General features: G+C 47.1%; 1 protein-coding gene across 4 annotated transcripts in view; it reads left to right on the top strand.

Annotated features, from left to right (window-relative positions):
- The window catches only part of EVC2 (EvC ciliary complex subunit 2), a 126,696-nt gene that overhangs the window by 41,343 nt on the left and 57,937 nt on the right, over positions 1-27,416 (top strand). For all 4 annotated transcript variants that reach the window (XM_072806477.1, XM_072806471.1, XM_072806466.1 and 1 more), the window contains exons 8-9: positions 782-916; positions 4,411-4,550. In XM_072806477.1, the coding sequence (XP_072662578.1) occupies positions 782-916; positions 4,411-4,550 (275 nt within the window). The remainder of the gene's footprint in view (positions 1-781; positions 917-4,410; positions 4,551-27,416) is intronic.

Here is a 27,416-nt window from a genome sequence, read left to right as displayed (position 1 = left end):
TGTGGTCTAGGACCTAGGGAACGGGTGGAGGGAGGGGCTCAGGGTGGAGTGTCTAGGACCTACTAGCTTCTCCCAGTTGTTTGATGCCAGCCACTCCTGGCCTGTCACGGATGCACATTTGTCCCAGGTTCTCACTGGCTGGAGTCCAGAGAAAGCCTCTGAGGAGAGAGAGGGCTGGGCATGTTAAGCCAGGTCTTTGGATTGCTTGGCAGCCAGCCACCTCCTGCTGTGCGATGCTTCCCTGCCCTGTGCATCCTCTAGCCTGGTCCTAAAGTCCAGAGAGGGCTGGGGGGGGGGGTGCCTTTCTGATGTTTTTGGGAAGAGGGGTGCAGACAGCATGGGGAGAAGGGAAGGGCACTACAGATTCTTCCTCTGGCCTCTGCAGAAATCTGCCCCCGACTCAAAACAACTCACGGGCCCCTAGTGCTGCCTTAGGTTTCTTACGTGTGGGTTTGGGAATTTAATGTTCTTGAGTGCCTGTGGTACGCCAGGCTCGGCAGGGGGGTGGCCCTACTGCGTGCAAGCCACCGTGCTGACTTCCTGGCAGTGCTCATCCTGCTCAGGGCTTCCGACGCACTGTGTGGAAGCCACGCTGTGAGGAAACAGGCCCAGAGAGGTCCAGCGATGGTCTCAGGCCACCAGCCAGTGGGGACAGTTGGGTCCAAACCCAGGCCATTCTCGCTGACTCCGTGCTTATTCTGCTGTAACTCTTAGTTATGACCTGACTGAAAGATATAAAGCGTGACCATGGACAAGCCCCTGTCTTCCTCTCATCCTGTAGGTTGTCCCAAATCACGGCCTCCATGCAGCAGGATTCTTCACAGCCTCTGTCATCTCCTTTGTGCTGACCTGGGTCACACTTTTCTTCATGGCTCGATACCAGTGTTTAAAGGGAGGCCCGTTTGCCAGGCATCAGGTGAGTCTCCACATGTGTTTTGTACCTGGAGGGGGATTGGTTGGCAGGAGATGTGAGGTTGAAGTTTATCCTCCAGCTAGGTGAGTCTCTGCCCTAGATGAATGTCCCCATCCCCAGGGAGATGACAGACACATGCTCATGTCCGGGCTCAGCTGCAGAGACTCTAACAACCATGTCAGGATGTGTCCTTGTCATTCATCGTTTTTATTTATCTTTTTTTAAAGATTTATTTATTTATTCATGATAGACACAGACTGAGAGAGAGAGGCAGAGACATAGGCAGAGGGAGAAGCAGGCTCCCTGCAAGGAGTCCGATATGGGACTTGATCCCACATCCTGGGTTCAGACCTGAATTGAAGGCAGGCACCCAACCTCTGAGCCACCCAGGCGTCCCTCATTCATCGTTTTTAAAGCTTTCTGGATGATTCCAGCAAGTGGCCAGGGCTGAGGGCCCCTTGTGATCTGACTGAATAACGGAGCCCCCATCTGGGTGGCCGGCTCTGTGTTCCTGCCACACTGACTCAGGTCCTGGTCCACACTCCTCAATGGTCCACACTCACTTCCTCCTCAGGGAGAGAGTGGATCTGTCAGCCCAGCCTAGGAAGCCCCCGGGGCCAGCTTCTGCCCACCTCTGCTGCCATTTTCTTCTTCACTCCTCAGCCCCAGTCGAGGCAGTAACTCAGCGTTCCCTGAGATCATCAGCTCACCATACTCACCCCGGATGCTTTCCCATCCTCTGCCCTTCATGAGTGTCGTGCTGGCTGGGGTGGGGGCCCTTTCTCTGGGTTCCCGCACTAGCTTCTGTAGACCCCACCCAGCACACCTCCTAATCTGTTGGGCCCACCTGTGAACGTCTTATTCTCTCTATTCCTGCCTTGGTCTGGATTCCCACAGAAGCACACCCCGGGTCCAGGACCCAAACACAAATAGCCTGTATGGGAAGTGATCCCAGGAGGTAGTGGTGTGGGGTTGGGAAGTGAGGCAGGAAGGAAGGCCGCTGGTCAGGTTACTGCTGTGGGCCCCTGGAGCTTCACCCTGCCTGGGACCTCTGGGGACAGTATGGAACTCATCTCAGAATCATTCCACCCAAGGAGGGAAGGAGCTGGAGTATATACTACACCCCGCTAGTCATCAGTCAAGGACATGGGGGCATAGGGGCTGTTAGAAGGTAGGGGAGGAAGGCCTGTCCTTCCCACTGAGAAGGCACTTTGAGACCAGAGAACAGAGCAGGCCACTGCATACTGTTTACACAGAGTTTTATTCAGGGTAACTTAATTGGTAGGTGATCAGGTGAGGGGTGATCCAGGGGCTGAGCAGCTATTCTTACAGAGTCCAGACCTTACTCCACAGATTTTATAGAGTGAGGGAACATGCAGAGGGCACTGTAGTGAGATCAAAGGGTCCACTGACACCTTCATGGGTTCGAGAGCACCTCACTGACAGCTGCCCTTTCATTAGATCTCATGGCACCATCTGTGCATCAGGAGGGGGAAAGACTATGTTATCTTTAAAAAAATTATGGAAGGCCTAAACAAACCTCTCACTTCTGGCCTTCCTGGGCATTTCTAAGGAATGTATATTAATCTCCAAGGGGCCAGAACACATAGCCCCAAGAGAGGACATGAATGAGATGGAGGGCCACAGATAGAGTCAGTATTGCCAGTGCTCCTGCAGGGGCCGGACACAGGGGGACCTTATTTCCTTGGCATGGGCCCTGAGGGCCAGCAAAAGCCTTTAGGAAAAGAAGTGTGGGTATTGGCTGAGAGATCTTGGGCTAGTGGACACTGGAGCAGTAAGGGCGAGGGGACATGGGTAGATAACAGGTGGTATCTGCCACCATCCCCACTACTTGGTACGGAACCTGGTGCTTGGAAAGCCCTGAATAAATGTGTGGGAATGAACGAGCCTTCAGCCCATTAGTGGTTGGACAGACAGGAAGGAAATCAGAGCCGCAGTTCATAGAGGGCAATGAGCTCCATGAGAAGATGCTTGAGGCAGTAAGCGTCATGGCATGTTGTTGGTCCCTCCAGGGCCATGGAGGGCTGGAGCTGCTGTGACCCAGTGTTACCCAGGGGCCCAGCACCTTGAAGGGAAGGAACATCAGCCATCCCTCCCCTTCACTCTATATTGAGGAAACTGAGGCCCATGAAGTTGAAACACTTGGGTCAAGTGGCCACATGTACGCTGGACTTGGCTTCTGGGGGCCATTTCTGGAGGCTGGAGGGCCTGTCTCATCGCTCTCTTGGTGTCTGCTTCCCAGAGGAGAGGTCGGTCATTTCAAAGTGATATGGGCCCACAGTGTCTGTGGCAGGCGAAAGGGAGGAGGAGACAAAGGGCCCCTCTTAACAGACCTTCAGCTTGTCTCCCAGAGCCACTATCAATCACAGAACAAAACTTCCCTGCTGCTATGATGAAGGAGCAGGAATCATTTCCTGGAGATGAAAGGCTGATCATTACACCTGCAGAGAGGAAAGCAAAGTGTTGATTTAAGGCCTGAAGACCCTTGAAGTTCACAGACTGAACTCTTTTCACATTTTTCTTTATTTTTGCCAGCCCAAGGCCACCAGTGAGACAGTGTGCTATAAAACACAAGACAGCCTTCTTCACCTTTTCTAGCACTTCGCTCCGTCTATCTTATGAGTTAGATCGACTTGGGACCAGATGCCAACCCTGACTCTTCATGGGCTATGTGAATGCAGATAACCCCTCTGAGCTGTGGTTTCTTGTATGTAATGTGGGGGCAACAGCACTTATTTTATGGTGACAGTTTCATGATGATAACATATCCAAGGCACAGGGAGAGGAATTCTTAAATATTTGCTATAGTTATTACCTCTTTGAAGAATTAATAATAAGGACAAAACGATCCAATCATTGGGTTGGGCTTAATTATCTCCCATCTCACTTCCATCTGACAATCTATATTCTAATTAGAAACCAGCCAGATGCCTGTCGAAGTCTGTCTGCCAACTGGAAACTCCCTCTGTACGATGATGATTATGGTGATGGTGATGATGGTGACGATGATGGTTTTGATGATGGTGATGGTGGTGATGATGATGGTGATGATGGTGATAGTGATAATGACAATGGTGATGATGATGATGGTGGTGATAATGGTGATAATGACGATTATGAGGATGGTGGTGGTGATGGTGATGATGGTGAAATATTTTTATTTTTATTTTTATTTATTTTTGTTGTTGTTGAGTGAAATATTTTTATAGGTCTTTACAAGTTGCAGAGGCCTTTCCATACATTGTTTTGCTTATATGCACAGTAACCCTATGCAGGGCTACTGGAATTATGATCCCATTTCTTTGATGAGAAAATGGAGGCCCAGGGCAATGCAGTGTCTTGTCTGAGTTTACCCTCCTCACAGGTGATGGGGCCAGCAAGTTTCTCTGACTGCAGGTTCCTGCTTTTCCCCCATGATTTTCTCAGCACAGGACATTCATAAGAAGGCCTACTCCATTCTTGAAATTTCCCTGCAGGTTCAGCATCATGAGAGCAAGCTGGAGCACTCCCAGTTTACCTCAGCTGATGGTGTCAATGAGGACCTTGCGCTGAATGACCAAATGATTGACATTCTGTCTTCAGAGGACCCTGGGAGCATGCTTCAAGCCTTAGAAGAGTAAGAATTCTCAATCACATTATACTTGCTTGGTTATGATGACTGCTTAACTGCACTGACCTGAGAGCAAACACTGAGTATGTTGCATTCATTCACTCATTCATTCATTCAGTTAATCATTCATGTGTTACCCAGTAGTCATTGTGGAACCATAGCTATGCTTAGTATTTGGGAAAAAGGATGAATAAGACATAGTTTGTGCTATGATCTAATGGGAAAGACAGTCACATAAATGAAAGTGACCATAAAAGTTTGATGAACACCATGCTGCTAAAAGGAGGCTTTCCAGGTAGACTAAGAGAAGGAAGACTTCAGGCAGAGGGAAGAAAGGGCAGATGAAAGGCTAGGAAATGAGCAAGATGCATTTGGTGAAGCACAGTAACTCGGTTCAACTGATGTGTGGATTGAGGTATTGAGTACAGAGAAATAAAGGAAGAGGCTGGAGAGAGGGGCCAGGCCAGGCAGTTTGTTTGCCGAACTGAATTCCATTCTTTTTATTTATTTAACGAATACTTAACAATGTACCTCCTGTGTACAGTAGAACCTAGAGCCAGACCCAGTTCCAAACACTTCGTGAATACTAACTTGTAATCCTCTTAGCCACCCTATGGAGCAGGTACTGCTGCTCTTACCATCTCATGGATGAGGATTTGAGAGAGGCTGTGGAGCTTGCCCCAGGGCACACACTTGAAAACAGAGAGCCAGGCTCAAGCCCAGGCAGTCTGGCTGCAGGGTGCATGCTTGCGATCAGGATGCTGCTGCACTGGCCACAGTGTCTCACTCGATGAGGCTCATCAGCGTGGCTTTTCCTCCTGTCCCTTTTGCAAATATTTGCAGAGGGCTTCTTTATACGTGTCCTTTCTCCAGTTGTCTTCTAAAATGCTGTCTCATCTTTTACTTCTTCAAACGTATGAAGCATAATTATCTTAAAGTTTCTGAAACTTTATTATGTCCCATATCCTGTGCCTGCTCTCTATTGTTGCTCCTAGGTTGTGGTCCTGGCTCCTGGTCTTGTCCTATGCCTGGGTCATTTCGTTTTTTAGTTTTTAGTTTAGTTTAGTTTAGTTTTGTTTTATTGGAGTTCAATTTGCCAACATGTAGCATAACACCCAGTGCTCATCCTGTCAAGTGCCCCCGTCAGTGCCCGTCACCCAGTCACCCCACCCCACCCCTGCCCATCTCCCTTTTCACCACTCCACCATTCCTTGTTCATTTCCCAGAGTTAGGTGTCTCTCATGTTTTGTCACCCTCACTGATTTTTTCACTCATTTTCTCTCCTTTCCTTTTATTCCCTTTCACTAATTTTTATATTCCCCAAATGAATGAAACCATATAATGTTTGTCCTCTGATTGACTTATTTCACTCAGCATGATATCCTCCAGTTCCATCGACATCGAAGCAAATGGTGACTATTTGTCGTTCTAATGGCTGAGTAATATTCCATTGTATACATAGACCACATCTTCTTTATCCATTCATCTTTCGATGGACACCGAGGCTCCTTCCACAGTTTGGCTATTGTGGACATTGCTGCTAGAAACATCGGGGTGCAGGTGTCCCGGTGTTTCACTGTACCTGTATCTTTGGGGTAAATCCCCAGCAGTGCAATTGCTGGGTCATAGGGCAGATCTATTTTTAACTCTTTGAGGAACCTCCACACAGTTTTCCAGAGTGGCTGCACCAGTCCACATTCCCACCAACAGTGCAAGAGGGTTCCCCTTTCTCCACACCCTCTCCAACATTTTTTGTTTCCTGTCTTGTTAATTTTCCCCATTCTCACTGGTGTGAGGTGGTATCTCATTGTGGTTTTGATTTGTATTTCCCTGATGGCCAATGGTGCGGAGCATTTCCTCATGTGCTTGTTGGCCATGTCTATGTCTTCCTCTGTGACATTTCTGTTCATGTCTTTTTCCCACTTCATGATTGGATTGTTTTTTTCTTTGCTGCTGAGTTTGATAAGTTCTTTATAGATCTTGGATACTAGCCCTTTATCTGATACGTCATTTGCAAATATCTTCTCCCATCCTGTAGGTTGTCTTTTAGTTTTGTTGACTGTTTCTTTTGCTGTGCAGAAGCTTTTTATCTTTATGAGGTATGCCTGGGTCATTTTGATTGTGTGCCTTTGGTCCCCATACTAATGCTCTTCAATAAGGCATCCTCTTTTTCCTATTTGCTAGTTGAAGGATCTAATGCTCTTCTAAGTGAAGAGGTGTAGAACAGCCACACATTTAGTAAGTGACAGGACAGGACTGGAGCTTTCTCTGTAGAATCTCAGCCATGTTATGTTTCACAAATATTCTCTGAATCCTGGTTTCTTCATCTCCGGGTGGGGGAAACCAGAAGTGCCAGTTTCATGATGGGAAAGGGACTTGGTGGCAGAGTCTTCCCTGGAGTTTTGCATCTCTGAGTTGGGGCCTGACTTAACAGGAGATGAGCAGATGGTAAAGAGAAGCACTCAAGATGCTCATCCCTTCTAGAAGTCTTAAGAGCGGTGCAAACAGCAACTGATAGTGGGAGAGCCTGGGAGCAAGATCGAACAGCTCTGGTCCTGTCTCCCTGGGGCCTGGAAACTGTCCCGTGGCGGGCAGAGACGGACTCAAGAGAGCACAAGAAATGGAGAGCACTGTCTCTACTTCCTTAGGAGTGACTGGTCACTGGTCTGAGAGAAGTGCTCTCTCGTGTCCAACTCTTGGCACTTTGTGAGCTATGGGGGTTCTGAGCACAGAGGGACTTCCATCCTGCCTGAGGGTTGTCCCTTCCCAGCCGAGTGCCATCCTGCAGTGTCAGACCTTCAGGCCCATACCTGCTGGGCTGTCCTTGCACCCAGCTGGGCATTGGGCCTTGTTCATCTGTTTCTGGGTCTGGGCTCTTGTGGCGTGGCTAACTGCGCTTTGCACAGCCATTCAGGTGTGATCCTTCATTTTAGCTTAATTCCCTCTTCAGAATGCCAAGGGCAACAAATCAGAATTTGCCACGCTACCCAAGAAGAAAGAGGGAGGGGAAGAGTGGATGGGTAGTGGAGAGAAGGGTGGCTGGCAACTGGCAGAGATTCACGAATGTCTCTCATTACATTAAATGGTAGGCGCAGGTGATTATAAAGGTGTTGCCTAGCTAAAAGTCTGTTGTCTTCCAAAACATGGAAAGGAAAAGTAGAGTGAGATGACTTGGCTTGTGTGATCGGCACCTAGAAATTTAATTTGCAGGTAGGTCGTACTCTGCAACCTCTGGCCAAAGGAATTAGGGTTATAATTAGCATATGTATATATGTAATACGTGTGTATTACATACACACACAGTACGTGTGTACTAATACGCAACAGTGCATATAATAACATATCATAGTAACAGCGTATAACGTGAACGGTGTTAGTATCATATGGAAGGTATCAATCATCCTGTCTTTGTTGTTAGTTCAAGAAGTGATGGTGTATAAGGAGCACGGGCTTCCTTGAGCCCCACATTCTATGAAGTGAACAGGCTGCGATGTGCTGGTCCTGGTGTGTAGAGTGCTCGGAGGACATTGAGGTTACCAAGATTTTATTCTTGTAAATCCCCTCGGAGCTCTGGAATTTTATATTTATTTCTCCTTGGGAGCCCCTCTTGTTTTGCCTGAAGAGTGTTTAACATGGATTGTGGAGCATGACCTGAGAGTGCTCAGCTGGAGAGAGCTGCATTTGTCCTGGTCTCCTCCCTTCCCCCTCTCTTCCCCCGCCCCCTCCCCCACCGCCCCCATCCCAACATTCATTATTTATTGAACACTCGCTGTGTTTCAGACTCCGTGGTTGAATGCTCGTTTTAGGGACCTGGTTTTTGTTTGTTTGTTTTTCAATCATAGCATTGTCAGTTACTTTTAATCTTTCCATCTTGACTTAAAGTTGGGCTTTGGAGCTTCCAGAAAGAAAATGTCACTCAGAATGTCAGAGGCTTAGTATGCATGGAAGTCTGTGATTGTCTCTCCACCAAAAAATTAAAAAAAAAAAAAAAAAAAAAAAGCTTTTTTTCTCTAACAAATAATTTATCCCATTTGTAATTCTTATGTCAAGTTTAGCTGGGCTTCTAAATATGTCATTATGTGACTTGATTGCTGCCTCCTTTCTCAGACCCATCAGAGCCCTGACCTTGTTCGGGTAGTTCGTTTTGCTGATTTACCTTTGATAAAGAGCATCTCCCTGGTTTGCGTGGTGGTTTATCTTTTACATCATTTCTTCATGGGCTGTCTCACCGAGAGTATCTGAGGGAGAGGAGTTTCCTTGGATTTGTGTCAGGCTCTTAGATAGTTGTCATAGTGGAGGCAGCTTAGCTCTGGACAGGCAGAGGCAAGAGGGAGGAGGAACTGGGAGAACTGGGTACCTCTGTCTGCTCCTGGAAGTTTCTAGAAGCACAGAGAGCCCCACAGTGTCTTAGCTCTAGCATTGTTCTGGCCCAGATCACTGCCAGGCACCTCTTGTCTGTGACCTTAGGTAATTCTCACAATGGTTCTGGAAGGGAAGCTGATGTCTAAAAAGTTTGATTGGTTTTGCCTAAGGTCACACAAGTGACTGGTGATGGGTTTGCCCCCAGGCCCATATCCTTTCAGATCCACTGTTCTATTGACAAAACAGCTTTTAAAAAAGATGGCACTTAGAATTTTCCAGAAACACAAAGGGAAAGAAGAAAGTCCAGGCCAGTGTTCATTTCCTGTTATTTAAAGGAAGCTCATAGCTATCTTTTTTTTTAAGATTTTATTTATTTATTCATGATACACAGAAAGAGAGAGGCAGAGACACAGGCAGAGGGAGAAACAGGCTCTTCACTGAGAGCCTGATGTGGGACTCGATTCCGGGACTCCAGGATCACACCCTGGGCCGAAGGCAGACGCTAACCACGGAGCCACCCAGGGATCCCCAACACTATCTTTTGATGTTGCCAGCATCCTGTTCTAGACTGTCTCTAAATTGTGGTTTCTAGGCAAACAGAGTAGGCATTCGGTGAGTATTGGTTGAATTGAGGCTTTTAGATCCATGCCTTGAGTGGTTTCCTGCACCCGCCATGTAGTAGGATTTTTTTTACAACTGCACCATTTCTATTCTATATTAATGCTGCTGAGATGTGATTTTGTTTCTCATTTCCGGAACTCAGGGTAATGGAGCAGCTCACCCCAAATTCTGGTAGTTCGTTTGTTCTTTCTGGGTAATTTGCTCCTGTGTGCAATCATTTTTAAAACACAGGAGGCCCTGGCTCGACACTGGCAAATCGTCCGGGTGGTGGTCCTCGTGGGATGCACACAAGCGGAATATGAAGGCCTGTGTGGATAACCCTGCAGTTCCATGGTGTGGAGGGGCTATAAAGCAGCAAAATGCTCTGTTGCAGAATAGCAGGGGCTCGCTTTCCCCTGGGGGTACCGGGAGGCCCTCTAGGGGAGGCTCAGGAGAGCTGAGACTTGAGTGGTGAGCACCCCATGGGGGCTGCATGGATGGAGCTCAGGGAGGGACATACGTGGGCACTTAGGGTCTAGAAGGGGATGAGGCCAGCGTGGCAGTAGCACACGGAAGTGGGCTGGAGGGTCACGCAGAGCCAGTGTGAGCATGACCTGGAGCAGCTTCCATTATTCATCCTGACTTCCCCACCCTTGACTTTCTTCCCGTCACTCAAGGCTGTCAGAAGCCACCTTAGGTGTCTTGTCTGTGTCTTGTCTTGTCTTTAATGTTGGATTCTGTCTTCCCAGCTAGGCAGGAAGTTCACAAAGGTGGGGACTTTCTGTCTTGTGTGCTGATTTATTCTGAGTGCTTCAAGCACTGCCTGGCACACAGTAGGTGCTTGTGGAGGTGGGGCCATACAACAGTGGCAAGCTTGATGGAGAGTCACCAGCAGGTAGATTGGGGCCTCTCTGGTTAATTGGACAGGAAAGATGGTGAGAAGGGGCAGGGTTACTCCAACCAGAAGTTAGCGCTGCAGGTTCAGGTTTGACGTGGCCTCACAGGCTGCCCAGAGTTGGCCCCAGGGGGTTGGGCTGTGGCGGGACACCCTCGCAGAGCAACATTCACTTGGCAGCCACTAGTCCCTTGGCTGGGCTGCACCCGGCCTCTCACTCAGGGCTGATGTCCCAGGAGGACCTCCAGGGGGTAGGTCTGTGTGATGTCCCTCCCACAGGCTCCACAGAGGTCCGCAGAATCAAGGTATGGATGAGGGAGGAGGAGCAGCAGCACCCACTGATGGCTTGGGAGTGGGGTCTGTGGGAGAAGAGCTGTCAGCACCTGGGGGGAAGGTGCTGCTGCTTCCTAAGACGAGGAAAGAGGGAGACTGAGTTTTGAGGAAAAGATCTAGAGGCCTTTCTGAGCTGGGCGAGTTGGAGATACCTACAGACACCAGATGGATGTGTCAGGAGGAGCCCGAAGGTCTGTTCAGATGCAGGCGGGGTAGGAGTGGGGACTGCAGGTGGCAGGACAGGGAAGGAGGGGGAAACCCCCAGAAAGTGGAGAGAGGTGTGGAGGGGAATGGGAAGGCGCCTCAGGAACCATAGCCTTTACACCCTCAGCAAAGTGACAGGAAACCAGGGGAGTGAGAGCAGGAGAGAAAAAGAGTCCTAGAAGAAGGGGCGACCAGCCTGCTGTGCAGGGAAGCATCAGAGTAAAGAGAACCCGGGGCCACGAGAAGGACAGTTACGGTGATGCCAGAGGCTCTGAATGCTCTGCTGGGGATGGTCCTCCACAGACAGGGGAGGCTCAGGGACAATTGCAGGAAATGGTACTGAGAGGCTGGGAGCCAGAGCTCTGGTGTCACCACCGGAGAGAGGTTGGGGCCATTGTCCTGGGAAGGGAAGTCCAGAGCATGCAGAGATGCCTGCAGGTGCGTGATGGGAGGTGTGAACATGGCACGTCCCTATATGATGCTTCCCAATGAAGTGTGAGGTGATGACATGGGGAAGAAGAGGGGAGTACTGTAGGAAGGTATAGGATAGTCCTGCCAGAGTGGGGAGGTGGCTTCTAGCAGAACCCCAAAGAATTAGCAGGTAGGGAGAGTGCCCACACAAGGCTGGAGGTCCGGCGGCCTGGATGTAGGACTCGTTTCTGCAGGTGCTCTGGTGGGAGGTACAGAGGCTGCTGGAGGTCAAGTGGTAGAGCCCAGGGGTTAAGAGATGGGGTTGAGACACACGACTACCTGGATTGGGTCCCAGCAGTGCCACTTACTAGCAGGTGACTCTAGGTGCCATATCTATCGCGTACGGATAACCGTGGCTGCCTCGTAGGTGCTAGGACAGAAGCTGGCTGCATGCTGCGTTGTGGGTGAGCTGGAGGAGTATTTCCTGTGGCCACTCTAACAACTCACTACACACTTGGGATCCCCAAGGAACAGAGTTATTCTCTCTCGGGGCTGGAGGCCAGAGGCCCGGAGTTGGTTTCACTGGGCTAAAGACAAGCTGTTGGCAGGGCCGCCTCCCGTCAGACACTCCAGGGTGGAGTCCTTCCCTCTTCTTCCAGCTTCTGGGGCTGCTAGCAGCAGTCCTCAACTTGTGGCCATGTCCCTCTGGTCTCCACCTCCAGGTGGACTCCTCCCCATCTGTACGTATCCAGTCTCCTCTGCCTCTGCCTTAGGGAGACATTTGTGATCGGGTTTAGGGCCCACAGATAAGCCAAGGTGATCTCCACACCTCATGATCTTTCACTTAATTACACTTCCAAAGGTCCTTTGTTTTTATAAGACCACATTTCCAGATTCCAGGGATTTGGACCTGGTATCCCTGGTATTTAAGGAAATGATCAGAAAAATCTGAAAAGATGGGGCACCTGGGTGGCTCAGTTGGTTTAGTGTCTGCCTTTGGCTCAAGTCATGATCCCACGGTCCTGGGATCGAGCCTCATGTCGGGCTCCCTGCTTAGGGGGGAGTCTCCTTCTCCCTCTCTTCCCTGCTTGTGCTCTCCTATCTCTTTCTCTCTCAAAAAAAAAGAGGTCTTTTTTAAAAAGCATTAAAAAAAAAAAAAAGAAAGAAAAATCTCAAAAGAATGAGAGAGAAGGAGAGATTTGAGGGGGTCTGTGGACTGGGTAAGTCATACAGTTGTTTCTGGAACAACCTGAGGGTTGTCTTCAGACCAGGGCCATTAGAAATGGTCACTTCTCTCCATTCAGAAGTGGTTGGTGCAGAGCTCAAAGCTGGGTCTTCTGAGCAAGGCTGGGCCCTCTGGTGCTTCCTCGCTCCAAGCCCATGGATGGAGATCCGTCTTGGATTGTAAGAGGAGGCTCACCAGGAGGGAGAGGGCACATAGTCCAGGTGGGGCAGCTCTTTCTGTGACTAGTTCCATACTCCCTCATCTCTCCATGGGGCTCCTTGCACATAGTAGGGTCTCGAATAATTGCACTCATGACATATTGCCAGATATTCCACTGAAGTTCTCATGGGGGTGGGTGTGGGTTTTAGGAAGCTGATGATAATGTTCTCAGATTCTAAACAATCTCCTCCCCTGCCCTCTCATGCACCTGCCCCGCTACCTGCTTCTTTTGCTTCCTGTTGGATCAAGCACCAAAGCATCTCGTAGATGCCAAGCACTGGGCATTTACACAGTAAAGACACAAACCAGACTCGGGTAAGCTCTCTGCCCTTGGGCCTCCGTCAGGTCCCTCACTGAGTGGTTTTGTAATGCTCCATGTGTGTGTTGCCCACCATAGACTCCCAAGCCCTTGTTTGGACCGAGTCCAGCAGCACTAGCTAAGTGTTAGCAATGCCTTGTGAGTGAATCTGTGGGTGAAATTTGCACTGGGTATTGAGGGGTCTTTAGGACACCGATGGGAAAGGAATGGGGGCATTCTTGGCAAGGGGACCCCATGTGTATGGGGCTTGGGAGCCTGATAGGGCCTCCTGATGTCCTCAAAAAGTGCAGAGGTTTCAGAAACCTGGACACATGGAAAGGTGTCTGGAAAAGGCTTAGTGTCCAAAAGAGGGGACTCCTAGCCCCCCTGACTCCCTCTCACCCCAACCCACTGTACAGGTGACCCATGTCTAGACCAGTCCTGGACTTCCAGAAGGATGATGTCAGGGTTCATTCACCTAGAGCCTCGCTCGACTGGCAAGCACCCCAGGCCAGCTGAGGCGAAGCCCCGCCCACACACCTGTGCCCTGCTGCCCCATTCCCTGGGTGCTGGGTGCTTGCCAGCGGCTGACAAGCCAGAGTGGGATTTTTATGGAGGACCAAACAGGAGCTGCGGTAGAGCAGCGCAGCAGTCATGCTCCATCTGGTTTCCATGGCAACCCTCGCTGTCCTCTTCCCAGCAAGGTGAGGGTTTCTTGGAGGAGACGCTTTCCTTCTTCCAGCAGGTGTTTTCTTAGTTCCTGCTGAGCGCCTGGCACTCTGCTAGGTGAGGTGCTGGAGAAGAAGCCAAGAAAAGCAAGAACCCCCAAGATGCCCACCGTCTATGAGGGAAAGAACTCACACGCGAATAAATACAGCACAGTGAGATTGTGCAAGCTGGAATAATCATGAAAGCACCTCTGTCGGGTACAAGTGGTTTACACCTGATCCGGGGAACCTTTGCAGGGTATGATGTGATATTATCCCTGACTTAGCATCTCTCCTAATCCACACCACCCCATCCAGGCCGTGAGGTTCATGCATCCTCTTGGGGGTTTCTTGGAGATAAAAGGAATCCCCTCAACTGTTGGAGTATCTGAGGGGGTCAATAAAGAGCTCCTTATCTCCTTTAAACATTGAATCCTGAGCCAATTGGGAAATAAGACCTATATCAGGCATGTTCTCCAACCTGGCCAAAAAAATAAATCGCCCATCACTTTCATTACATCGAAAAGCTAGGTCGGAGGATGTGGCTCTCTGTGCGGCGTAATGAGCTCCACAGTGAGACTCTGCATTCCTGCTCAATAAAGCCAATTTCAGAGACTTCCTGCTCCCAGTCACCAGGTGCTGTGGCTGCTTGTGCCGAGTGCCAACCCCTGGACCCCATCAATTCCCTCATAGAGCTCCTCCACCAGAAGGGGCCCTGAGGAGAGGGAGATATGCATGGGCCCTTGCCAGCACTGGCCAGTTTGATTAGCCAGTCCAACCACATGGAAAGGAGTCACAAACAGGAAGTCCATGCATGCAGGCAGGACTAGAGCCAGCTTTTCTGGGGATGGTGGTGCTTCTAGCAGACTTTTGGGGTCCTGCCCTGGACCACTACCCTGACTCTGCTATTATACATGGTAGGTCTAGCACCAGCCACAGATAGGCCTGGAGATAGGTTGTCAAAAGCAACCAAGAAACTCCCTGTGTCCCAGGGAAGAGCACACGCATAGTCCCCGACTCTGATTAATGCCCACATTTTGTTGTGTTTTGTTTTCTGTCTCTTAGCCAATTTTTTGAATACTAAATAGTGAATGTGGCAAAGAATTAGAGTGGCATAAAAGGCTGTACTGTGAAAATCAAATTGTCTTCTCATGCCTGCACCTGAAGGCATCCATTCCTCATGCCACGTATCTTTGGAGATCGTTTATGGACATATGCATATACACATATCCTCCTGTTTTAAAACATAAAATAATAGCATACCTTGCACATTGTTTTGCTTCTTTTTCCCCACTTTTCAGCAGTCTTGGAGATTGTTCAACATCTATAACAATAGAACAGCCTGTTCTTAACTTTAAGTGGCTGCATAATATCCTAATAATAGTAATGATTACTGAATTTACTGGGAGTGCAATATGAGTGAGAGACAGCTCTGATTGTTTTATTTATTATTTATTTAAACTGTTTGTTTATTTTTAAATATTTTATTTATTTATGCATGAGAGACACAGAGAGAGGCAGAGACATAGCAGGCTCCCTGTGGGGAGCCTCAGTGCAGGACTCAATCCCAAGATGCAAGATCACGACCTGAGCCAAGGGCAGATGCTAACCACTGAGCCACCCAAGTGCCATTAAATCCAATTAAGTTAATATATAGTGTATTATTAGTTTCAGAGGTAGAGTTCAGTGATTCATCAGTTGCATAGAACACTCAGGACTCATGCCATCACATGCCCTCCTTAATGCCCATCACCCAGTTACCCTATCCCCCCACTCACCTCCCCGCCAGCAACCCTCAGTTTGTTTCCTAGAGTTCAGCATCTCTTCTGGTTTGTCTCCCTCTCTGATTTCATCTTTATTTTTCCTTCCCTTCCCCTATGTTTATGTTTTGTTTCTTAAATTCCACTTACAGTGAAATCAATCAGTCTTTGCTGACTGGCTTATTTCACTTAGCATAAAACACTCTAGTTCTATCCACATCATTGCAAATGGCAAGATGCCATTCTTTTTGATGGCTGAGTAATATTCCATTGCATGTATACACCACGTCTTCTTTATCCATTCATCTGCCGATGGACATCTGGGCTCTTTCCACAGTTTGGCTATTGTGCTATCAAGACTGGGGTGCAGGTGCGTCTTCAAATCACTATGTTTGTATCCTTTGAATAAATACCTGGAAGTGCAACTGCTGGATCATAGGGTAGCTCTATATTAACTTTTTGAGGAACCTCCATACTATTTTTCAGAGGGGCTGCACCACTTTGCATTCCCACCAACAGTGTAAGAGGGTTCTCCTTTCTTTGCATCCTTGCCAACATCTCTTGTTTTCTAAGTTGTTTATTTTAGCCATTCTGACTGATGTGAGGTGATACCTTATTGTGGTTTTGATTTGTATACCCCTGATGCCCGTGATATTGAGCATTTCTTTATGTCTTTTGGACATTTGTATGTCTTCTTTGGAGAAATGTCTTTTCACATCTCCTGCTCATTTCTTGACTGGATTCTTTGTTTTTTGGATGTTGAGTTGGTAAAGTCTTTGTAGATTTTGGATACTAGCCTTTTTGGATACTACCCCCTCTGATAGGTCACTTGCAAATATCTTCTCCCTTCTGTAGGTTTTCTTTTAGTTTTATTGACTGTTTGCTTTGCTGTGCAAAATCTTTTTATCTGAGTGAAGTCCTAATAGTTCATTTTTTGCCTATGTTTCCCTTGCCTTTGAAGATGTGTCTAGCAAGAAGTTACTGTGGCCAACGTCACAGAGGTTTCTGCCAGTGTTCTCCTCTAGGATTTTGATGCATCCCTGTCTCACATTTAGGTCTTTCATCCATTTTTAATTTATCTTTGTGTATGGTCTAAGAAAGTGGTCCAGTGTCATTCTTCTGCACGTGGCTGTCCAATTTTCCCAACGTCATTTGTTGAAGAGACTGTCGTTTTTCCATTGGATATTCTTTCCTGCTTTGTCGAAAATTAGTTGACCATAGAGTTGAGGGTCCATTTCTGAGTTCTCTATTTTGTCCCATTGATCTATGTGTCTGTTTTTGTGCCAGCACCATGCTGTCTTGATGATCACAGCTTTGTAATACAGTTTGAAGTCTGGAATTGTGATGCCTCCAGCTTTGGTTTTCCTTTTCAACATTCTTCTGGCTGTTTGGGGTCTTTGGTTCCATACAAATTTAAAATTGTTCCACTTCTCAAAAATGCTGATGATATTTTGATAGGGACTGCATTGAATGTGTAGATTGCTTTGGATAGCATAGACATTTTCACAATATTTGTTCTTCTAATCCATGAGCATGGGATGTTTTTCCATTTCTTTGTGTCTTCCTCAGTTTCGTAAGTGTTCGATAGTTTTCAGAGTACAGATCTTTTACCTCCTTGGTTAGGTTTATTCCTAGGTTTCTTATGGAGTTTTGGTACAATTGTAAATGGGATTGATTCCTTGATTTCTCCTTATTCTATCTCATTATCACTGTATAGAAATGCAACTGACTTCTGTGCATTGTTTTTGTATCCTGAGACTTTGCTGAATTCCTGTATGAGTTCTAGCAATTTTTTGGTAGAATCTGGGTTTTCTACAGAGTATTTCTTGTCTGAGAAGAGTGAAAGCTTGACTTGTTTGCTGATTTGAATGCCTTTTATTTCTTTTGTTGTCTGATTGCTGAGGCTAGGACTTCCAGTACTATGTTGAACAACAGTGGTGAGAGTGGACATCCCTGTCATGTTCCTGACCTTAGGGGAAAGCTCTCAGTTTTTCCCCATTGAGGATATTCACTGTGGGTCTTTTGAATATAACTTTTACGATATTGAGGTATGTTCCTTTTATCCCTACACTGTGGAGAGTTTTAATCGATAAAGGATGCTGTATTCTATCAAATGCTTTTTCTGCACCTATCAAAAGGATCCTATGGCCCTTGTCTTTTCTTTTATTAATGTGATCTATCATGTGATTAATTTGTGGAGGTTGAAGCACCCCTGCAGCCCAGGGATAAATCCCACCTGGTTGTGGTGAATAATCCTTTTCCCGTACTGTTGGATCTTATCAGCTAGTACACTTCTGACTGTTTTATGTGCATTAACCTGTCTACTCCTCAGAGCGGCCTCTATGCTAAGGACTGTTTACAGATGAGGAGACTAAAGCTCGGAGTGTGAGTCACTTGCCCAGAGGCCCACGGCAAGTAGGAAGATGTGAGCCCAGGTGGTCTGAGTGCAGAGCCCACGTGGTCACCCCATGCTCCACAGCCCCCAATGGTCATAGGGCAGTTAACCAAGGGCTCTGTGCATGCATGCAAAGTTAACTGCAGCTTGAATTCTTTGAAGTGGAATTGCCTTATTGTATACTTTTCATACATGCTGTCGGATTGGCTCCATAGAGGGCAGGCCAGTTTACCATCCAGCATAGGAGAATCCCTTTGTCACATACCCTAGTCACAGCCACCCCAGGATCATTCTGCCCATGCCAGTCTGATAGGAAATCAAGGCACTTTCCTGTAGCTCTAATCCCTTCTAACGCATGAGGTTGGCCATCTTTGGCCCATGGAAGAGGTGTTCGCATCCCATGTCTAGTACACAGAGCTAGTAGCCTGGGCTAGGCTGGACCACGTGAGTGGCAGTGCTAGCCCTCCACTCCTGATCTGTCATTTAATCATCAGATGACCTTGAGCACAGTCTGTTGCCTCCAGGGCCTCATCTGAACACAGGGTGGTGATGATATGTGCCCCACGGGAGGTGAGGGTTTAACGAGCTCGTGTCTGCCCAGGGCTGAGAATAAGCACTCTGGCCAGGCTCACAGTAAGTGATTCACCTGTTTCCAGACCCTTTAGTTCTTGTCTCTGTTCTGCACATTGGACTCCGTGGCTTCTTTCTGTGACTCAGCCTCAGAGATATTGCAGAAATGGGCTACAGTGACTCAGTGACTCCCAGCGTCTAATTCCTTGCTCTACCCGAGCATGTCATGCACTTGTTCAGTCCATGGGGTGTGGAGGGGGGAGGCTGGAAATGCTACTGTGAGTCCAACAGGCAGGGTCCTGGCCCCCTGGAGCTCATAGTGTAGCGTGGGGTAGGGGGACAGGCCTTCATGAGAGAATCACATGGGAAAATACATGATTACACACCATGCTGGGCATCATGAAGGTGATTCTGGGGCTCTGACAACCTCGTGTAGAGCCCTTCTTGTGAAGAGAGGCTTGTGGGCTGGAGGTTTGGTGTGTGGTCAGTCACTAGGGAGGCTGCCTGGGGACACAGCAGTGACTCAGGCAGGGGCATGAGCTTCAGAAACGCCGGGCCATCAGATTATCCCAGGTTGTTGACCTGTGGCTGGGTGGCATGCTGGGGACGTTTGGATGGAGAGGGAGGCTGGACAGGTTGTGGAGACTGGACTGGGGCGTGGGCTTCAAGCTTGGATTTGGATTGGGGTCCATTGGCCTTTGAGAAGGTCAACACTGACACCAGAATTACGTCCTGCCCCCTTGCCAGTTCAATTTCAGTGGGAATTACAAAGTGCCTTTCTTTCCAAGCATTCATCGATTTGGTGTCGTGCTGCTTACCCAGGGATTTAATTCAGACTTGACTTTGAAAATCTTTGCTTTGTTGTTTTTGCTATTTTTGTCTATTTTTTCACAAATACATGAAAATACCCAAAACACTCAGTTGACACTCATGTACACAGATCTCTTAGGGAGGATATTCCCTCCTGATCACTGTGGTCTGTGCGGGGGGTGTTGGAGGGGGGCATTGGCCTGAGATTCCTAAATGTCATGAGTATTTCGGTGCTGGGGGATGTCAGCTGTCTAGGAGATGGGTTGTCACCGAAGATTCTGGATTAGCAGTGATCACAGTATGCAGTTTAGAAGACCAGCTGGCAGGTTAGCCCTTCACAGCCCTTGATCCTGCTTTTGCTCACTTACTCCCTTATGGAACCGTTTCCCAAGCACTTTCTCACTCAGAGCCATTTTCTGGGCACCATGGATGCTGAGATGGGTCAAGAGTGCTCCACACCCTCCAGAAACTCACAGTTCACAGAGAAGACAGACTCAGACAGTCCTGGCAAGATGGTATGGGGTACAGGTGGCATGGGATGGGGCCATGCACAGGGTGAGGGGCGGACTCTGGCTCTTAAATGGGAGATAAGAAACTTCACCAGGAAGGCGTAGGCTCGGTCAGGCAGAGGGGCTAGAGGAATCGGGAGGGAGTCAGGCTCCCAGATAGATGTGGCCCTGTGAATTTAGGATTTCAGTTTTATCCATCCAGGAGACATTTGAGGAGCAATTCCTTTTGCTAGGCTCTCTCTAGATATAGCAGGGACCATAGTAGAGTCTTTGTGTTTACACGCTGTCCATGGTTGGGGGACATAAAATAAATAAATATGAAATATAAGGAGGTGATGGATTTATGCAAAATAACCAAGTAGGGAGCAGGGAATTCTGTGTTAAGTCAGTATGTTGGGAGCAGCTTTCCCGACAAGGTGGCATTGGAGCAGGATGCTCTGGAAGGAGCCATGAGGATGGTCCCTTCCTCCATGGGAGAAGAGTGACAACATCAAAGGCTTGATGCTACAAAGAATCCTGGGGGTCATTTGGTCTAAATTATTGGTCAGAGCAGAAATATTCTCTCTAGCACACCTTATAGGTGGCTAGTCCGTTTCTACTTGGATTCCCCTTCCCCTTAATCATGAGGGACCGCCATCCCTTGAAGGTTGTTATGGGTTAAATTGTGTCCTCCCAAAAAGATACATTGAAGTTCTAAGCCCCAGTTACCAGTGAATATGGCCTTATTTGGAAGTAGCATCTTTGCAGATGTGATCAAGCTGAGGTGAGGTCATTCAGGCGGGCCCTAATCCAGTGTGACCCTGACTAGGACATTTGCTGGAAACCCCTTGCTGGCATGATCTTGATAAAACCCTAATCCTCACCACAGCCTGAAAGGCTCTGGGTCCTCTGCCCAAGGTGGTAAGGCTGGACTGGAGATATTTTGTGTGCATGTGATCACAATTCCCAGATTTCTGTGAGGTGGTCATGAAGAAGACAGAGGCACTAGGACAATGATGGGGGCCGTAAGGAGGCAGATATCAGGTGAGTAAGAGAAAGATCTTTCTGTCCGAGCTCTCTGATGATGGAAGCCTGCCTGGAGAAGTGGTTAGGTCCCCATCACTGTGTGTATATGCAAAGCAAAAGCTGGGGGACTCTGGTGGGAAGCTGTTGAGGAGATCTGAGCATTGGTTGGAAAGATGACTTAGCTGACATCCAGGGTTTATTTCATCTTTAAATGTTTCACCCTACAGTTTCTTTCAGTTCCTCTTCAGGTAGAACAAAATCTATCTTTCCAAATAAGAGTTTCAAGAGTTATCGGTCTATCTAACCATCTGTCCACTCATCCATTGATCCATCCATCTGTCCAGCCATCCTTCCCTTTATTTATACACACACACACACCCTTCGTCTACCTGCATATCCACCCATCCACCCACCCATCCACCTATCTACCCATCCATCCATTCATCCATACATATGTCCTTCCATCCACCTACTCTCTCATCCATCCACCCATCATCCATCCATTCACCCATTTCTATGTTATGTGTCCTTCACATCTTCTTTTCTCTGCCATAAAGAATGATATCAAGGAAGACCATTACAGATGTATCCACAGCAACAGCAATGTGAAATAGCATTTTCTAACATCTCTTTAGTGCTGGGCACTAGGTAGGTGCTTTGAGCATGTTGGTGTGCCTAAGGCAGTAAACAGAGGGTAGAGGGAAGACTCTGGAGCCACATGCCATGGCTTCCAATCCCTACTCTGCCACTTAACAGCTGTGCTGCTTTCAACAAGGTATTTAAAATTTTCTGTGCCTCAGTTTCTTCACCTGTAAAAAGAAAAAAGGTTAATCACCTAACAAGATTGTCGTGAGGATTAGCTGGGTTGATATTTGTAAAGCTATTGAAACAAAGTTTATATAAAAGAGGCACTGCTATTAATCCTCTTAATGACTTTCATTGGACACGGATGACTCATTACCAACCTGGAAAGTAGGCTCAGAGATGTCAGGTAACTCACCTGAGTTGCCCAGCTGTGAAGGGGGGTGATGAGATTGGGAGCTGCTTTGCTGTGTCTCCCAAGTTCATTGGGCTTTCAGACATGATGAAACACCTTCTGTGCCTGAAGGGGAGCTGGGAGGAAGGTTCCAGGAAGATTAGAAGTGAGCAAAAGCATCCTTTTGCTCACTTCTTTTGTCTTTTGCAGATGACTAGTGTGTGTGGGGGGGGGGGGTGGCCATCAAGTGGGCGGGGAGCAGGCAATGATGAGGAGCTGGTGGCCTCAGTTGTCCACCACCCTGCCCTCAGCACGAGGCCAGGAGAGGGCAGCTCCCACCAACTTCTGAACAAAGGGATCTATAGGAGGAAGAATGTCATAGAGGAAGGTTGGAGACCGCTTGCAGGCCTCTTGTATCATACAGTGTGTTTGAGTTTATACCAAAACAGAAGTGTATGGTTTAGCATAACTTTTACTAATGTCTCATTCACAGATGGTGACTACTTTCACTCTGATCTAAGCTCTCACTACAGTTTTGACGGTGAAGATATTCAGAAAGTATCTTCCCCACTAAATTTGCATTGCCTAGGCCCTGAAATCCACGTGCAAGTATGATTTACAGTCCTGGCATGGAATCCCCGAGCAGTCCTTGGACAGTGGCTCCTCGGAGGAAAATCTCAGTTTCCCTACTACTGATTGTTTTTTGTGGGTCTGTTATGCTTACCCCAGCTAATTGGAAGATGCCAGACTTCTGTTGTGAAAAATGGATGGGGAGACTTCTTATTCCTTCTGAATTAATTATTCTCCATGCTAATGAAGTTTTTTTCACATTCAAGGGAACATTTTCTGCCTTGTGTGTCAAACCCTCTCCTAATTTTGTTCTGACACCTTACTTGCCATCTGATGAGAACCCGATTAGTTTTTACACGAAATAAATAAGGAAAATGACACTAATGTCATTCCTTCTTCTTTATCATCAGTAGTTAATCAAAGACAAATCAGATCTGGGGTAATTTAAGCTGTGCAGTTTCTTTTATTTATTTTTAAAGATTTTATTTATTTATTCATGAGAGATATATAGAGAGAGGTAGAGACATAGGCAGAGGGGGCTCCCTGCATGGAGCCCCATGCAGCACTGGATCCTGGGACTCTGGGATCACAACCTGAGCCAAAGGCAGATGCTCAACCACTGAGCCACTCAGGCGTCCCTGTGCACTTTCTTTTAGAAAGGTGTTATCATAAGCAAGTCTGTTATTAAACTTGAATGGCTTCTGTTTATTAAATGCTTCCTATGTGCTGGACATCGTTCTGCACTCCTGTGTGAAGGCCCTCATTTACAAGAGGCATATGGTTGGCATGGGGACGTCTGTGCCACAGAACTGGCCTGAGAAAATACACTCATCTCACAGTGTGGTGACAAGAGGACATTCCTGTGACCTGAAAAAAAGTGGATAGCCCCTAGGAAAGCAGTGTTTGAATCCTGCCAACTCTGCCAACTTGCAGTAAGAGTCTCAGCCCAGTGTGTGTGACTCAGAGTGGCCCTGTCTGTCTCATGGAGCCATTAGAGCCTTGGGGGGCAGGGGGGTGCAGGTGGAAAATATGTGCATTTCATTATAAACAATTTAAAATGCCATAGGAGATGGTGGGAGTTACTGCCATAGCCACGGACCCCGACGTGTGGGTTGACAATGAATTCCTAACACTTATTTTCCTCTCCTGTGATCATTTGGGAAATTAATAGATGAGAGCCTCATTAACTGCATGATATTTTAATTGGTTTAAAGGGACATTTTTCTTTCTTTTGTGGCTTTGGGATGCCCTGGCAGTTTTCATTGTTGTGGCTTCTGACAGTTTATCCCTGGCGATTAACATTAAAACTGTTTAAACAGAAAGTGCTTATGAGATTGTCTTCCCAGGCAGTTGGGAAGGGCAAGCCGTGCAAGATACTCTAGTCTGCAGCCGGTCTCCTAGGACGAGGATGGCCCAGAACAGGAAAACTGGGATGACTTAGAACAGATAAAATTTGAGACACTATGCTGTGTGTTTTAAACATTATTTATTTGAGAGAGAGCGAGAGCGTGCATGGCAAGGAGGGGCACAGGGAGAGAGAGAAAGAATCCCAAGCGGACTCTGCACCAACACGGAGCCCAACACAGAGCTTAGTCTCATGACCCCGAGATCACGACCTGCCTGAGGCAAAACCAAGAGTCAGATGCTCAACCAACTAAGCCATCCAGGCTCGTCTACACTGTGCATTTTATATTTCTTATCTCTTTTAACCATGAACATTACCCTGTGAGGGTGGTTCCCCTTTATGCTGCTTGGGGACCTAAGTCCTTTCCCCAGGGCCCTTAGCTAGTAGGTGGTTTGACAACAGAGATCTCTGGAGATGTCCCTCTTTTCGTTCCAATCCCCGTGCACCTGGTGAAACACTTGCTGTTTTCCTAACGGGCAGTCACAAGAGTTTCTTGTGCAAGTCAATCAATGAATCAATTAATGGATGAAGGAGGGAGGTGGGAGGGCAAGGTGTATGAGTCTCATATTCAACAGTCACACATAATCACAAACTTGGTGGCTTAAAACAACTCAAATGCGTCATCTTACAGTTGTAGAGGTCATAGTCCAAGACGGGCCTCACCAAGAAAAATCAGGATGTCAGCTCTAGGGGACAGTCCGTTTCCTTGCCTCTTCCAGCTCCTGGGGACTGCCCCCCTCCACACCCGGCTCCTGGCCCTGCCTCCCTCTCAGAAGCTGATAATCCCATCCCTCTCACCCCTGCTTCCTCCCTCACTTCTTCCCATTCCACGTGTCTTCTGCTCCCTCTTCCCACTTTTAAAGACCCTTGTTACTCATTACTGTGTGGTTAGGTTAAGGTCAGCTGACCAGCAACCTTGTTTCTCCTTTGCTGTGTTACTCAGCATAGTCATAGGTTCTGGGGATTAGGATGTGGACATAGGGGACCATTATTTTGCCTGCCCCCAGAAGCATCATTAAAGATGTGAAATCTACTCTGTCGGTTTCAGCAGAGAAGTCATTTTTCCCCGCAAGCCCATGGAACATGGGCTCATTTGGTTCATTAGATAATTTTAACCACACACGCTCTGCCCAGAGCATCTCTTGTGCTTCTTTCTTGCTTTGTGACCCAGGATGCTCTGCACATGCAGTGTTCAGTAAGTACTTGCTGAGAAAATGAAAGACAAAATGCATGAGCTGTTACTTAAAAGTAGACTAATTGGGTTGTGTCTAAAGGACACACAAGCTCATCTGACCTAAGATGGAAAAATTTGGGTATTGAAAAGAATAATGACTGAATTTGATTGAAACCCACCAAATACATAAAAATCTGTAATTTCATATCGATATTGTGCAGTGGCAGGGAATGTTCCTAGGTCCAGCTTAACACTTGGACTTGGAAGACTCCCATGAGCCCCACTTGACTCCGTGTATGCACATGGCTGAAGGGCAGGAACACGGTTTGCTGTGAGGACATCAGGCATTCTTCCATAAGGGTGTCCTTGCCCCAGGTCACACTGCACATGTTTTTCCCCCAGGTGACACAACTCAGGTGCAAGGAGATGTAATCCCCATTAGGCAGGTGTGGGAGGCTTCCTGTCTTAAAAGCTTCCTACCCCACAGGTGACAGATTGTTCTGTAACAACTCACAGGCAGAGCATCCAGGGTCCCCAGAAGGGACATGCCCAGTTCCCAGAGTCACCTCATTCAAGGAACTTCCCCATGGTTTTTGTTGTTGTTGTTTTTAAGATTTGATTCATTTGAGAGAGAGAGAGAGAGAGCATGAGCAAGGAGAGGGGCAGAGGGAGAGGGAGAAGCAGACTCCATGCTATGCAGGGAGCCTGATGCGGGGCTCGATCCCAGGGCCCTGAGATCATGACCTGAGCCGAAGGCAGACACTTAACAGACTGAGCCACCAGGCACCCCAGATATCCATGGTTTGTTTACAGGTCCTCCCATCCAGCTGTAATCTACCAATCAGGTATCATTTTCCCTCTAAGCCATGTTTCCTGGTAACATATTTGATGTTTGTCCTCTTATACATTTTCCAGGTATCCAGAGCTCAGACTCTCAGGGATTTGGCAAGTTTTATCAACGTTTTGCTCTCATACCAAAACAAAATAAAACAAAACAATAAATAACAACAAAATAATAGCCCCACACTCATTTATCATCACTGGAAGTTGCTATGACAACCAACGGTAATTAGCATAGAGTCAAACATCCATTCCGTCTGCAGACTTTATGTCAAAGTAACTGGATTGTTGAAGAATCTCTTTAAGCTTTAAGGATGTGGAAGTGATAGAAAATGTACATTTTCTAACTCCTAATGAAATCATGGATCTAAGTGAGAGTTACACATGGATGCTAAAACCATTAGATGAGAGTTGATAGATTTTACTGATGCAGGGATCATGTTGGTACCACGTGAGCCTACTGATCCATCCTAGCAGTGACCCATTGTCTAACCTTTTAGGAAGCACATAGTACCACTTATGGGGTATTTTGGAAAGCAAATTAAGTCTGATTCTAATCAAGACACAATCTTACTAGTACTTTACAGGAAATACAGAGGATAGAGGGGCAGTGACACCCCATAGAAAGAATCTGCCAAATCCAGAATGTGAGGCATTCTGCAGGATAAATAACCTGGCTTCCCCAACAGATCAATGGCATAAAAGAAAAATGGAGGGGGAGCAGGATAAAGTGAACTTAACTGACATGGGGGATTTCATTTGGTTCTTGAATGAAACTTCCAATTGTAAAAATCATTTGACATACTTGAAATAGTCTATTGACTGATGACTAATATTAATTATTGGAATTATTGTTAATATTTTAAATATGATAATGACATCAAGGTTAGGTAAAATAGACATATACAGACATAGATATGCATGTGCACATACATAAATAGGCATATATCCTTGACAGTTAAAGATGCACACTGAGTAGTTTACAAGTAAAATGAAAAACATGGGATTTGCTTTTTAAAATGCTCAAGCCGGGGCACCTGGGTGACTGAGTCTGTTAAGTGTCTTCCTTTGGCTTAGATCATGATCCCAGAGTCCTGGAATCGAGCCCAGAGTCGGGCTCCCTGCTCAGTGGGGAATCTACTTCTCCCTCTGGCCCTCCTCCTGTGCTCACTCACTTTCTGTTTTTTCAAACAAACAAATAAATAATCTTCTAAAAAATACATAAAATGCTCAAGCAAACATTAAGAGAGTAAAACAAGTTTGCTAACTAGTGACAATTTTTGAGGTTGAGTACCTAGTACATTGGGAGTCATATTCTCTCATTTTTAAAAAATTTTATTTGAAGTCAATTAACATGTAGGTGGGTGGGGAGATGGGGTAACTGGGTGATAGGCATTAAGGAGGGCACGTGATGTAATGAGTGCTGGATGTTACATGCTATTGATGCATCACTGACCTCTACGTCTGAGACTTCTCTTTACTTTTTTTTTCTCTCTACTTTTATTTTTTATTTTTTTAAAGATTTTATTTATTTATTAGAGACAGACAGAGAGAGAGAGAGGCAAAGGAAGAAGCAGGCTCCATGCAGGGAGCCCGACGTGGGA

The sequence above is a fragment of the Canis lupus genome, chromosome 2 (genome assembly GCF_048164855.1).
Source record: "Canis lupus baileyi chromosome 2, mCanLup2.hap1, whole genome shotgun sequence".
NCBI lineage: Eukaryota > Metazoa > Chordata > Mammalia > Carnivora > Canidae > Canis > Canis lupus.
The sequence above is the reverse complement of the archived record's forward strand: the minus strand, read 5'-3'. Positions and strand labels throughout refer to the sequence as shown.